Genomic DNA, 13,992 nt, shown 5'->3' with positions numbered 1-13,992 from the left:
CTTTCAATGAGCTCTCTATTGCACGCAAGTTAGCCTCCCGGTCTACGTACGGATGGAGCTGGTGTGGCGCTGATTGGCTCTCACGCTGAGCGTCCCAGGGATGAAAGAGATGGAAGTTGAGAAGACGGGCAGCCCTGTTCTTCTCTACTGCGCGGCCTGAAGCCGAGTCTTGAAGCCGCGTCCTCTATTGCTGAGCGTCTGTGTTTAGCCGAGATGAAATGAAAACAAGAATTCACATGTGAATACTATCATCAAACAGTCACTGGTCCCTTTATGTTGCATCTATAGGTGTGTTATGACAGTCGAACATGACGCCCATTGACCAGGCAGGGTACCGAGGGATTTGGAGCTAGAATACATTACATGATGAAGTCTTTGACAAAAAACTTCTCCAGTGTATATACATCCATTCGGCTACTATCCATCTATATCATACTCAATTAAATCTCAAACGAAGTGTGCTTCCACACCACAAAAGGAGACATGGATTAAGAGCAATAGGAATCCCAATACAAAACCGAATATCGAAAGAGAACGAATAAGACGGACGAAAACCATCTGCCCCCTGCAAACAACCACTCCTCAGCCTACTGTCTTTTCGCCAACTTCCTCCCACTTTGCCTCCATCATTCTCGCAGGTGCAATCTCCCCTGTCACAGCCCTCCCGTCTATTTCTGTAGGTCCAATCCGTCCCCCGTTGATATGTTTGGGACTATGTCTGTATACGGTCTCATAGTAGTTTGGTATCGCTTCTTCTACCTCGTTGGTAGCAGCAGTGGCGGCGGCAGCAAGAACGTGTGGTGTTGATGCTATACGGTGCGCATGGGAAGGACATGGAGATATGACGTCAGGGCTGTCGGCGTTGGCGTTGTTGCCAATGTGAGAGGGATTGACGTGATTGTTTTGAGGAGTTGCTGGACAATCACCTGTAGGTGAGAGTTCAAATGCACCACCTAGGGAGCGTTGGGAGGATGCGTGGTGGAAGCTAGGTGGGGGTTGTCGTTGTATAGGAGGAATTGTTTGACCGGGATGACCGGCAGGGTTGTTGATATCGTATTTGTACGCATTCTGCTGTTGCTGTAGTTCCTGTTGCGAGGATGATGGCGGCGGTGGATGAGGTAGAGGAGAAGGTGCGTGAGTAGAAGGCGGAGGCGGGTGAAAGTACGATGGTACTGACGTACTATAACTTGGTGCATTATTGTACTGATTGTAGCTGTATTGTTGATATGCAGAATCGACAATGGGTGGCGACAAAAGGGGCGTTCGCTGGTATTGGTGATAGATACCCCCTACTTCGTTGCCGCGGAGGATGGCAGGATGAGTGTGACCGGTTTCCAAGATTGCTGGCAGACTACTGTTGTTTGGGCTTTGGCGTACCGCTCCTGTGTTTTGATCGACTTTGACTCTTAGGCCCTTTGTGCGCCCCCAGAAGAAGAAAAGCAAGGCTGCGATGATGACAACAGAAGAGCATGCTATGGTAATTCCTGCAATGGCACCAGTCGAAAGGCCTTCCTTCTCGCTGCTGGTACCATCACTGAGTCCTGCTGTCCCTGAACTAATGGGTGTGTTACTCGACTCTGGACTCTCCGGTGGGAATGGTTCGCCAGGGTTGAGCATGTAGCTGCTATCAAGCGCTAGTTGATGTTGCCGAGCGACACTGGTCGTTGTGTTCGGATTGATAACCCCGACCATGCCGTAATTTATACAAGAACCTACAGCTGAACAGTAGAAGAATATGGGGTCGGTGTTTTCGATCTCGATGCTGTAGGTTGGCGGGGAGGTAAGGACAGAGTCGACGGGCTTAAACCCGCTGAAGAAACCAGTTCTGCCTTGCCCAATCATTTCGTAGGGAATACACGGGAAGCCGTATTCGGCGCGCACGACGCTATGGTTTAAAGGGTAAAAGGCAAATTCTATTGTCTTTAAGATGTCAGTAGGGCTCCAATGTATTTGTTGGGTTGCTGGCAGGAACGATAAGTACGAGAGCCTCTTCCTGGTCGCCTGCAGAAGATTACTTACATCGCCAATGTTAGCGTTTGTTGATTCAGGTCTGAATTTGTGGTCTGCCAGGCCGACTGAAATGGTGTGTGTCTGTACAGCTGCAGAGCTTGTCGAGCTTGAATTATTTGCTGGGGTCGACGATGCAGTAGGGCTACTACTGTTGAGATCGAAATCATCCTGCGCAAAGCATATGGATGGGAGAACAACAAACGTTAAAGAGCAAACCACAGATGCAGAAGCCCAGAAGGGTATCCGACGTGTTGCGGAGGCCATGCCAGAAGTGTTGGCTTTCGAGAAGATTACAGTGGTCTTTGGATATCAAGGCAAGGCATAGGAAACGCCAAAGGAAGAGGCGACCTCGAAGCCTACCAAGAAAAAGGGGTCAGAACGGGTTGCAATAATCGGACGCGCAACATGTCAGCGTACCATTGCGGTGGCGATGCAAATAAAGGCTCGGAAGCAGATCAAGCGACCGGAATTGTAAGAGGAATAGCACAAGATGGAACAAATACCTAGTCCTTCTTATTGTGAGTCCCCATATTTATGGCGTACATGTTGAGTTTCTATTTGCCGAGTGTTAGTGTAGCGTCAGCCTCAAGAGCAACGAGACAAAGAGAACACGCTTCGAGGGTTTCGTAGCCCCATGTGGTTGCTGCAAGGGCGAAACCAAGACGAACAACAAAGCCTGTCAGTCTTGTGCGCCCGCTAGTGGTGGATCTAGGAATGTGCCCATTTAGAACTCTTCTTGGAACTTATAGTAGCCGCGACCATTATCTGCGAGAAGTTGTTGTGGTCTTTGGGTAGCTCAGGGTCTGAGTTGCCCCTACACCTCGCCGCATGACGTAGTAGGAAGCGGGCGCATGGAAGCGAAACGACCGCAATTGCAGTCATTATCCAAGCTTCCCAGAATGCGATAGTTCACCGGAATGGATGCGAGACCGTAATTCTGGTGCTCGTGTGACTGCATGGCAACGATTACAAACAGGCAAACAGCAACGAAAAGTCGAAAGTATTTAGTCTTTTAGTGGCTGCTATGCATAGTTGAATTAGAAAGAGAGGAGTGGTCCAACAAAGCGTACCATATGGTAATAACAGCCGCATATGGCCCTGGTATATTCCGCGCTGTCGCTCACATAAAAATCATAAGCTGCGTACAGCATCCGTCATCAAAGTCGTGTGGCATGAAGGCCTAGTGGCACTTCTCGGTCGATGAGAAGACCGCTCTTGTCATTGCCGCTGGTGACACCGCGTCGCATGTCGATGTTGGGTCTGTTAGATGCCAAAATGCGCAGCTGGTCTCTCAGCGGAGACCTGGGTCGCCGAATCCAAATGGGTCATTGCTTGACGAGCTATTGGACCCCGACACATAACCTGATGGTGCTGCAGACAGTTGTTTGCCAAATCCAGGGTTTGGTAAAGGGTTCCAGACTGGGAAGCCCTCTGGTGGCTGACTCTCCCCTATTGGTTTACCACGAGCATAATCGACGAGACTGCCGTTGATGCCAGTAAGTGCCCAAGCAAATACGGCGACGTCGCGAATGCTCTGCATGAAGTTGTTCTGGAATTCCATGGACGGTCCTGCCTGCACCATGGCTGGATGTCGGGCGCCCAAAGGATATTGAGGCATCTGTTGTGGAGCCGGATGGAACACGGGTTGCGTTGCCCATGGTGCGGCGTAGATGCCATTGTATTGCTGTGCTGGCTGGGCAACAGGAATTGTGCCTGGTAACATGGGGCGCGCACGTCGTAGACACACGACCAGCCCATCGGAAGTACAGGATATGACAGCTTCGAGTTCGATAGGATCGTCGCGAACCTCAGACCGAGGTGAACTAACAGAGGATATCGATGAGCGAGGCGCAGAACCACCAAACATGACGTGGTGCGGGTCGCTTGGATTGCGGTTATCGCCAGAATTGGTGCGCGACGCAGACCGCTCCTCACTGTTATCTGTGGTGTGGTTTGAGTCTGAAGGATGTCTGGCTGTACCGTTGGATGTAGAATGGCCGCCGAGACCTACTCCACCCTCAGACTCATCGTCGGATGTGACATCTGTCATGATATCGTCTTCGCTCTCAGAAGAGGAGGCATCAGGTGCGTCGTCCTGTCGAGGGTCGCGGAAAAAGAAGCGCATATAAGCGATGGAGTCGTTTCCTTTAGCCGACTCCAGACAGCGGACAGCGTCTTCAAGACAATTGGGAGCAATGCAGTAATAGAAGCTGCGTCCCTTCATAGCCTCTCCAGAGATACCTATAATCTGCTCAATGCCACTGGTTGCGTACATGACAGTCAGGGTTCGCGTAAACCTGTTGAGGAACAAGGCAGCTCGCGGCTCATGAGTCTGATCATCGGGGCCGAGATCAAACTTGCTAGACAGATGCGATAACATGTGGTAGCGCGGGTCCTTGGGTGACGAGGCGAACAGTTTACGCACTATAGGAGCCTCGACTGCACGTTCTGATTGGCTGTGGTCAGCGAGCCGCAAGGACCAAACGGGTTAGAAGACTTACTCTGGCTCTGCATACCATGTCTATAGATGCTAGTGCAGCAGACAAGGACATCGTAGACGACGGAGAAGCAGCATTCGCAACCGACCCATTCCCCCTGGCGATTCTTCAGGCGGCAATAGGACAAGACAGCGGCCTTGTCCAGTCTCACTCCCCGGCTGTGATGCGCCCTGGCCAAAGGAAGTTCATCTGGATGGAAAAATTGCCACACGGACCGATTGACTACCTCATCGGGCGTGTGGCCGAGGATGTCGACAATAGAATCGGAAGAATATAAGATGTGGGCGTCATCGGAGAGGTCTGTCGGGAGTGAGAAATGGGTGGCTCGCGGGGAGGGTTAGTTGACATACCGTGGATGGTGATGAAGGTGGTATCCATTGTGGCAGGAACGAGGGAGCAAAGTGGCTCGGGATGAGTCGTTCCTGCTCTACCGCACTCGTCCTGGTATGTCGAATCTAATCATTCGCTCTGGGACGGGCGGTGGAAGATTGTGAGGATGTCGGACAGATCAGGCGAGGGAGCGTAGGCGGGTCAAATAGGCAGGGTCCAAGTGGCACAGAGGCGCACAAGTTCGGCTAGAGGAAAGAGTAAGGAGTGAAGGTGGTGCAACCCGGGCCTGGTGCAGCACCTAGGATGGGATAGGATGGGATGGATGAAAGGTGGTAATGTATACGAGTCAGTGGGTATGATGTAATACACAATCACGAAGCGACCAGTTGCCCCTCACTGGCAACGAGGCAGGCAGTCGCAGCGTAGAAGAATAATATGAGCAAGCACGCGGCGGACGGCTGCCTGAAGCGGCTAGCGGAGGAATGGAGAGAGTGCAGTTGGGTCGTGTGCATAAATCAGCGAAGTGAGCAGCGTCGACGTTGGAGCTGGCTCGGCTGCCGTGACCAAGCCCAGGATGGCGGGACTTTGAGAGCACTGCCGGTTGGCAGGGGGAGAAAAAGCCGGCCGGATGAGGCGAAAGGATTGCTGCGACGCGTAGAGGATGCGAGAGGATGCTCCTGGGATGCGATGGGATAGGATTGTAGGGTGAGGTATGCAAGCTATGTGCAGAAAATGAGCTGACGAACGGCGAACCCTTGTTGCGCCGCCCAAGGATCGACGCGAGACTTGCAGTCAACGGCGGTTAGCAGCTCGTCGGCAGCGGCGCGGGGCAACGGCAGTCGTCCTAGTACGGAGGACGAGGGATGATGCATCAGGCCATTCACACCGAGCAGTCGGCTTTGGACGCGTCGCACACGACGGATGGAGAGGCTGGAATACGCATTTACACTGCCTGCAACGTGCAACTGTCACCCATGCGACTAGCCTTGGCAGTACCGACATCGTCAACGGCTGCCGTAGACGATAGATATGCAAACTCTACTGCCGCGCTAGCACTACCAAACACCTCACGGACACGTCTCCGACTTGCTCTCACCACCTGTCCCCCAGCTCCTGCTCAGGGCGATAGCCGCTTCACACAGCATCGAGTTGCACTGCTGCCGGCCTTCCCTGCTCCCTTGCTGGCCTTGGCTGGTGGTACTGTCCTGGCCGACCTTGGTGCTTGTCACCCCGAGCCCTCAACCGAACAACATCATCGACGATCATCCCCCAAACTACGCCACAAGCCACATGCAAGACTCATTCTCCCTCTTTCCACTTGTTGTATTCTCTCCACTCATTCGCCCCTTCTTGTTGGGCCGCGCACAAACCGGCGCTCCTTTGCCCTGCTCTTCCGCGTCGACGCGTCCTTTACCTGTTTGCTGCAAGTGATAGCCTCTTTGAGACTAAGAGCCCTGTCCCTCGCCCTCGCCTCGTCCTAATATCCGATTGGCATACTCAACTTCGGACCCAGGCTACCTGCCACGAGACCCGCGCCCTGCATATCACTTCCATCATATGCACGCTAACATGGACTGCAACTGGGAACTGCCTACTCTGAGGGGCACAGTGAGACTAGGCGTAACCCATGCCTTGCGCGCACCTTTTAGCCACCACTAACACCTCCCCAGGCCCAAACCAAGTCTAGGCTTAGCTCCAGTGAGTCAGGATGTGCATTAACCATCACTTCATGCAATACTCATCACGTCCCAGCCCAGTTCTACGATGTAAATTTCTATCCCTATACCGCTCCCGGTCTCGATCCTGTTTTCGCTGTATGCGGAGGTCCATTTGTATGTATCACCCTGTAGGCCGTCAACCCTGTACTCATCAGCCAAGACTATCATATGCAGGTGCATATTGGGCAAGAACAGCACCGTCGAGATTCTGCGGTGGTTCCAAGACGAAGAGAACACCACAGAACACGGTGCACCCGATGACAAGGTAGGCATATAACCCTATGGCTCGACCTAGCTAATCACTCTACTTCTTGCAATCAGCAGCTCAATTACAACAGCGTCGTTTGGTCCCAGGCTGAAAATGGTGACCCTCTTGTGTGCGTAACCGGCGACTCTCGCATCAAGGTTTTGAACGTCCGAACGGGGGAGCTCGCAACGGTATGCTCTATATCGCTAGTCAGGCTGCATGTACTGACATTGAACGTAGACGCTGATAGGTCATGGCGATGTATTCATATCTATTCCCTGATGCGACCTGGCCTCTCTAACACCAACAGTCTGTCAACGACCTTGCCATATCCCCAGTAGACCCCACTATTCTCGCATCTGTGAGCATTGACCATAGTCTCCGGATATGGAGCTTGCACCCGTCGCACGAGAAGCAGCCCCTCGGAGCCATCTGTTATGGGCAAGGCCACAAGGACCAGGTGCTGACGCTTGTGTGTGGCTTGTCAATCTGGCCAATACAATATGCTGACATCGGTAGGCATACCATCCTAAAGGACGGTACATCCTAACGGCAGGGATGGACACTAGGATCAATCTGGTAGGATGCCTTAACCCTGACCTACTGACGATTTGAAGAAGAGATTCTGACGAGTGAAGTGGGCTGTACCCGATGATCTCGACAAGCACGCTGGAACCGACAAGCCAGCCATAGTGCACTATCCGCATTTCTCCACCACTGAGATCCATACCGACTTCGTTGACTGGTAGCCTCTCTTTCTCGATCCTTGCCTAATGGTCGCTTACTCCTTATAGTGTCCAATGGTACGACGATTTGATCCTAAGCCATGCGTGTCGCGAGAATAAGATCATACTCTGGAGTATTGACGAGTTTAACTCCGACCGTTCGACAGTCCCTCCCGCTCCGATTCCCTCCTCGAGCGCAGTTCACAGTAGAACCCCAGTTACTATCCCAGCAAACTCTACTTCAAGTACTCGGTCAGCATGGGGCGGACGCTTCCAGAGGCTTTTACAATTCGAACTGCCACATACTAATCAATTCTACATACGATTTTCCGTTTTCCACGAGCTTGGCCGACACCCGATCTTGGTCGCAGGCAACGAGAAAAGCAAGACCTTCTTTTGGGATCTACAACGCCTGGAGAATTCTGGTACCGGAGAAGATGGCTCTCAGAGCACAAAAGGTTTACCACCAGCTCTACCTAGGCACGTGCGAGAAGGAAGCTCTGCATCCACTGCATCATCTGCTATCAGCGCTGGCTCGGGTAACACTAAGGCCAAACAGCAGAAGCTAAAGGAACAACCTCGGGACCGAGGTGTATCCGATCCTTTTCGTTCGGTAAAAGCTCACAAAATCGTCGAAACTCCGAAGTACAAAGCTTTCGCGTTCCGCCACTTCGCCTGGAGCCGTGACGGTCAGTGGTGTGTCGGCGTCGGTGACTGTGGTACCATCAACATTTTCAACCGTTGGGGAGAGAGCGGTGTTCCTCCAATCGACCCAGATAAAGAGATACCCATGCAAGATGAAGACCCAAAGATTAGTTAGTCTAACCGAACGCCAACACCCCTAGTCATTCGAATTCTGGCCTAGGACAAGCGTTAACTGACATGGTATGAGCAGACAAGGAGAAGATCATTGACTCACTAGAAGGTCTTTGTGAGGCACATGCGCTGCGGCGACAGATGGCGGCAGATCAAAACGAGTTATTTGAAGAAGATCTGAGGCCTCTTCTTGACGAATATGTGTCTAGTCTCCCGATTCATGAAAGGGAGTTTGCACAGTCACATCGGAAGCGGTAGATTCGCATACGGATAAGATAATCGTATACCCGAGCACGACGGTGTAATGTCACCAGCATCACCGCAGTCACTTCCATTGGCTTGCATTGGCTACAAAAGCCACTGTTGGTCCATGTTTAGCGAGATAAAAGTGGTTGATTCGCAATAGAGATATCGGGCATAGTTTCCAACGGCCACAATAGAAGGGATTGAGGTTGACACAGATTACAATAGGTTCTCTAGGCAGCCAAACACGCGCTGGAAGTCTGCCACTCGGACGTACCACCGGAAATTACACGACTTCAAACACTGTCCGTTCTCTCAAGCCTGTGTTCACCTTCAACACGATCTCTTGGTATCGCCCACCACTTTTGTCGCAATACAGTGTAGACCTTGACACAAGCCATAGATACATTTTGATCATTACCACATGTAAACAAAACTCGGACAGTATGCACGCCCACAACATGCATAGTTCACCAGAGCCGGCATCTCTTTCCATGCTAACGCACACCACTACTACAACTACCTCTACTACAACCACATCACTGGAGCACATTACTTTCACCATATCAACAAATTCACAACCTGCACAGTTCGATATCTCTGTTTCTTATGGACACAAAGGCTGGATGCGCTGTCTTGACAGGGCATCCCACAAAGCTGCTGGTTACAATGACGACTATTTTTGCGCCACGCAGCGGCTTGACCTATGGTGTGTATGCTATGTGTCCTATCAAGACTGATACCAATACGGTCTTGTTAAAAATTGGAGCTACAATAAATGGAACACTTGAATTCGGTTAAATGGAAAAGAAAAGTAGAATGTAGGGGGAAAGAGATCGTCGATGCAGTATGAGGGAACCTCTTCCGTATAGAGCCATATCCCAATAACCATCAACAAAACATCCCGGGAATCGCGCAAATATCATGGCGATATGGTACTCGCAAAATCAATCAAAAGGTAAAGGCAGAGTGTAACATTGATTTAGCTGCGCATCACCAGCCCTTTTTCATATGAACAAGTTAGCGCAAACACCCCCACGCAAGCCGCCTTCCCCGAACCAAACCCAAACAGGGTCTGCATAAGTGCGCAGCACTTTCCACAAACTTTATCTAAAACACGGCACTCCTGCAGTATGCCGAAAATGATGCCGGTTATCTATCTAAGGAAAAAACAACATAAACGCCGCTCTGTTCTTACGCAAGGCAGCAGAGCTTATCGGAACATTGCTCGACTCTTGTTGCTTTTCCCGCCACGTGGACGCTACGAAATGTTTCTATTTGCACTACACTCTATTGCGCCCGATGAGATTGCTGCAGTGTGACGACAGTCCATTTCGTTATCCTTTGACACTACACAAGTCTTGTATTGAAAGACGCTGCAGAGCAGCTACAGGGATGCAGGCGAATAAACAAAGCGCAAGAGACCCTAAACAAATTGAGCCAAACATGGTATTTTGGCCAACGCCTTCGGTACGGCTTTGTTTAGGCCTGCACTCCAGATATCTTGTTTCACGGCAACGAACAAAGAAGTCGAGATTCTAAGAGAGAACGTTCATGTGTGTTGAGACATTGCGTCTCTTACAGATAGAAAGACTACGGTAGAGAAAGATAACATTGTGATATAGTAATAAGAGCGCAAAAACGTACTAAACTCAAAGCCTGGACAATAGAGATGCTCTCCAAATTGTCATCACCAGAAATACCGCCCAATATATCGTGTACATGCACAGAATGCACAACATTTCTCAGGTCAAGCTTCGCCTCGAAATCCCATTTCCCACGAAACTTCTCACACTCCGTCCTCCCAGCCACCAATACTTTACCCCACGCTCAGGCGCCAACATGTATCGATAAACTGTCATTAGCAGCATACGACACACAGACTATAACCTTGGTAACAGTGCCGCCAGTCACCAAGGTTCTCAACAGGCAACGCCAACTCAGTGTCATCACTTCTACAATACACACTATGGCCAACATACGTAGCGCATTTCCGAAAACCCCAGGCACCTTCTGGTGCTCAAATCCACACTGCCGAACTCGCGTGCCGGTCGTTTCACGCTTGACTACCTCAACTGGATCGCGCGCGAGGCCACTATGCGACGAACATATTGAACAATCTTTTGAGGTGGATAGATCTCATGGCCCAGTTGGAAGATATGTAGCTTTTTTGAAGGGCACTGACATATCAGAGACCATGGATCTGTATCAACCCACCGGTGTGGAGAGCCGCTGGGGAAGTAATGATCGAGATGGGGCGGGAAAGCCGGAATTGGGTCCGAGGATTAGTCCTTTAGCTTCTCGGGAAAGCCTTGGGTCTTGGGAGAGTGACAATGCAGAGTTTGTATGGGATACGAAGGCGTTTGATTCGAAGCTCTGCTGGTGAGGCTAACTTGGCCTTTTCATCGAGTTTGATAGGAATGCCGACATTCGCACAAGCAGACTGTGATAACGCTCGAGAAGATGCGCGATGATTTGAGACGTGTGTAAACTACGTGGCGCAAATTATGAAAGCTTTACTGGAACCTTGGGATGGTTGAATGAAAGTAACACATGCTGAACCTCAACCCGTATAGAGGGAGACATGGTCCATAGGACTAGATTGAGAAGACACAACCCCTTCTCAGACGGATTTGTAGCACTCAAATGCTGCGCTTGAGTATGGATATCAAACAAGAAAATCGAACACGTCGTATGATTCGTATAGTGCCTGGTTCAGCTCTGCCATCCACTGCATATGTCCAGCAACCAAGTCATCGAACAGAGAGTCCAGAAGACTTAGTGCTGTCGCCTCGCGTAAGTAAAGCTGCCAATGTAACTCTGGCTCATCGGACTTGTCCATATCATCGCCGGGCGCCGTGGTCCAGCTGTCGTCTACCCCGACTGCAGCCACATCATCTCTCTTATGACCTAGCGCTGTGATCCAGACATCTTCGCTCTCGAGATGGGATGTCGAGGTCTTCCCACGGCCATAGCGGTGACCCATCTGGGCGTGGGAGTGACAAGGCTGCGTGGCGTATTGTGGGGTAGCTGAGAGAGTGCTGCCGGAACGGGCGTCGAAGGAGCGGTGTGCGGCTGTGCTGCTGCGAGCCGCAGAATAGCTTAGCTCACTCATTGTGATTCGCTCCCCTGGAAAGTCAAAAGCAAACGAATATGTGGAAGTGTGTCCCGAAAAGGCTCCGGAAGGCTGAATGGCTGAGTCATGCTCGTGCTCGCCTATCCACAAGCCGTATTCATTGTTGTGGTCAAACTCAACGTCAAACAACCCAAATCTACAAAGTGGGCAAGTTGTTTTGGTTTGTGTCCACCTCGCAATGCAAGTGCCACCAAACACATGTCCACATGGCAGCTGAATCGGGACTTCGGCACCGTCGTCTCTGGTAGACGTGCAGTAAGCGTCAAAACATATGCAGCACCGCTGTGCATCCTCTGGATCTGTGCTCACCGGTGCAGACACTTGAATTCTCCCACTGAATAGCCTCTGATTGGGCATGATTGAGTAGAAGGCTGAGTTCTAGTAAGGCTGCGTGATTCTTGGAGGTCCACTTGGCGTGAACACGATCATCTAGTACCAGCCTCAAGGTACCAGAACAACAAAGGTGGGGAAGAAGTAGGACCCTGATGCCCAAGCGTCGTGCGTAGGGCTTCGCATCCCATACAGAGTTTTCTCCAGACAATGTGTACCATGGTACGGTGTGTCGAGTCAGCGTACAACGCGCCGTACCTTCCGGTTGAACGTTCCCTAGGCATCGTGAACAGTGCTCTTTCTTCACTGCCATGTATCACTGTGAGTCCATCGTTTGAGACCAGCCTTACAGGCATGGTCTACTCCAGCACTCGGCAGTCACACGTGGAGATTTGCTCGCTTCCGAACCTTCGCGAAGACTAGCATTATGCAAGTGACATGTTTAGTCGTGCATGCATGACAATCACCATCGGCTTCACCGTGGACTTCATCCCCGTTGTTGTACAGTTGTGGAGTAGCCCCGCATCTCAGCCCGCCTCTAGAGACAGCCATCGTGGCAGACTCCAAGTCTGGTCGGACGTTTTTCGTCGTGGGCGCAGCGTCTAGATCCGCGGAGTGAAGTGCGCCAAGAGCTATCCAGCAGACCGCCGGGCGAGGACTTTGTCTGACTCAACTCAAGGTAACGAACGGATATCTTCAGGGTAATGGCATTGTTTGGAATACCGTGGGGTGCCTAAAATTTCCGACTGCAAGGTTGGCAGCTAAGCTCTGATGTTTCCATGGTTCCCAGAAAACGCGAGCCAGTTGGTATGAGCGGAACCGGTAGCCATGTGAGAACACAGTATCGGTACCGGATCCTATCGACGATCCCAAACCGGTAGGGCGGATGACGAGGAAGATAGCGTCTGGCCTTGCAAAAGGCTGTGGTCTCTGTGCGCTAACTGGGATAAGTACCGTAGACCAATATTGACACCTTGACGCCAGCCCCGTGACGTGGGCTCACCGGCCGCTTTTGGGTTCGACGCTTTACCAAAAAGGCAGCAGGTGTCGACCGCCTATCGGGGCGATGTCAGGGCACTGAATATAGCTGCGTCGTAGCGTGGTTACAGGAAGTTTGGCAGGTACTTCACCCTACTTCACGTTAGCAGTCGTCAACGTCCAAACATGATTCGATGAAACAACGATGAATTACGACTCATTGGCAAGATAAGGCTGTTGCCATGTAAGGGTGTTGTTGAGAATTTCTCAAAATCGCAGAAGCCAGCGTGCTAGCGCTATCAGAAGTGGGGCACGCTTGTCCACTCTGGTCGAATTGGTGTTGGTGGTGCGGGAACGGTGCCTGAATACCAGCACGTTTGTGGAAATTGGCTTGACCTATCTCCCGTCCCATCCTGACTTCGCTAAAGGAGATCAGCGTGGGCAACTGACAAGGGGCCCGTTCGTGCGTTAAGCTTTAGCCTCAGTCGCTCTCCCGTCACTATTTTGGGTTGTTTATGTCCCCGGCACTCCTCCTGGACCTTTCGGTGGACGCGATCTGTGCAGCGCTTCACCACACTTGTGGCTTGCGATCGTATCATTCCTCAATGCCATCCCTTGCTCCAACCCATGCCCATCGCGATACGATACCTTTTGGGCACAACGAGTCTGCAAGCCACAAGCCAGCGGAGTACAGCTGGAACTTGCATCGTTGTTCCAAAGTTCCATTCTGGTCCATCAAGCTCGACATACTCGCCATTTTGGGCCCGATTTGGTCAAGTTGTGTGACTTCACGACCAACATGGCCAGCTGGATGCGTGCCGCCAAGCGCTATCGAGCGGCTTTAGCAACAACTGCGGCTTGCAGCTAGCAATACAGGGCTCGGCTAAATCATGCCCCATGTATTCCATGATGATGTCCTGACGATGTATAAGTAAGACGTCTGTTCTCATCAATTAATGAT

The 13,992-nt window shown here is 51.3% G+C and overlaps 5 protein-coding genes across 5 annotated transcripts; 1 reads left to right on the top strand and 4 right to left on the bottom strand.

Moving 5' to 3' along the window:
- Positions 1-582: 582 nt before the first annotated feature.
- AA0111_g1900 (hypothetical protein) lies at positions 583-1,842 on the bottom strand (the record flags this gene model as incomplete). Its single annotated transcript, XM_028647612.1, has 1 exon — positions 583-1,842. One exon carries the CDS (start codon positions 1,840-1,842, stop codon positions 583-585), a length of 1,260 nt encoding a protein of 419 aa, XP_028510637.1.
- Positions 1,843-1,892: 50 nt separating this feature from the next.
- On the bottom strand, positions 1,893-2,274 carry AA0111_g1899 (hypothetical protein; the record flags this gene model as incomplete). The annotated part of the gene is made up of 2 exons (XM_028647609.1): positions 1,893-1,913; positions 2,020-2,274. 2 exons carry the CDS (start codon positions 2,272-2,274, stop codon positions 1,893-1,895), a joined length of 276 nt encoding a protein of 91 aa, XP_028510691.1.
- A 1,027-nt stretch (positions 2,275-3,301) lies between these two features.
- Positions 3,302-4,886, bottom strand: AA0111_g1898 (hypothetical protein; the record flags this gene model as incomplete). The annotated part of the gene is made up of 3 exons (XM_028647608.1): positions 3,302-4,458; positions 4,512-4,808; positions 4,859-4,886. The coding sequence occupies 3 exons, from the start codon at positions 4,884-4,886 to the stop codon at positions 3,302-3,304; spliced, it is 1,482 nt and encodes a 493-aa protein (XP_028510690.1).
- A 1,521-nt stretch (positions 4,887-6,407) lies between these two features.
- Positions 6,408-8,348, top strand: AA0111_g1897 (hypothetical protein; the record flags this gene model as incomplete). The annotated part of the gene is made up of 9 exons (XM_028647607.1): positions 6,408-6,446; positions 6,509-6,536; positions 6,591-6,684; positions 6,731-6,821; positions 6,878-6,994; positions 7,114-7,275; positions 7,323-7,382; positions 7,442-7,548; positions 7,598-8,348. The coding sequence occupies 9 exons, from the start codon at positions 6,408-6,410 to the stop codon at positions 8,346-8,348; spliced, it is 1,449 nt and encodes a 482-aa protein (XP_028510697.1).
- Positions 8,349-11,255: 2,907 nt separating this feature from the next.
- Positions 11,256-11,702, bottom strand: AA0111_g1896 (hypothetical protein; the record flags this gene model as incomplete). Its single annotated transcript, XM_028647606.1, has 1 exon — positions 11,256-11,702. One exon carries the CDS (start codon positions 11,700-11,702, stop codon positions 11,256-11,258), a length of 447 nt encoding a protein of 148 aa, XP_028510696.1.
- Positions 11,703-13,992: the final 2,290 nt, after the last annotated feature.

Source organism: Alternaria arborescens (genome assembly GCF_004154835.1).
Source record: "Alternaria arborescens strain FERA 675 chromosome Unknown contig_3, whole genome shotgun sequence".
Classification (NCBI taxonomy): Eukaryota; Fungi; Ascomycota; class Dothideomycetes; order Pleosporales; family Pleosporaceae; genus Alternaria; species Alternaria arborescens.
This window is presented reverse-complemented; position numbering and strand designations above follow the sequence as displayed.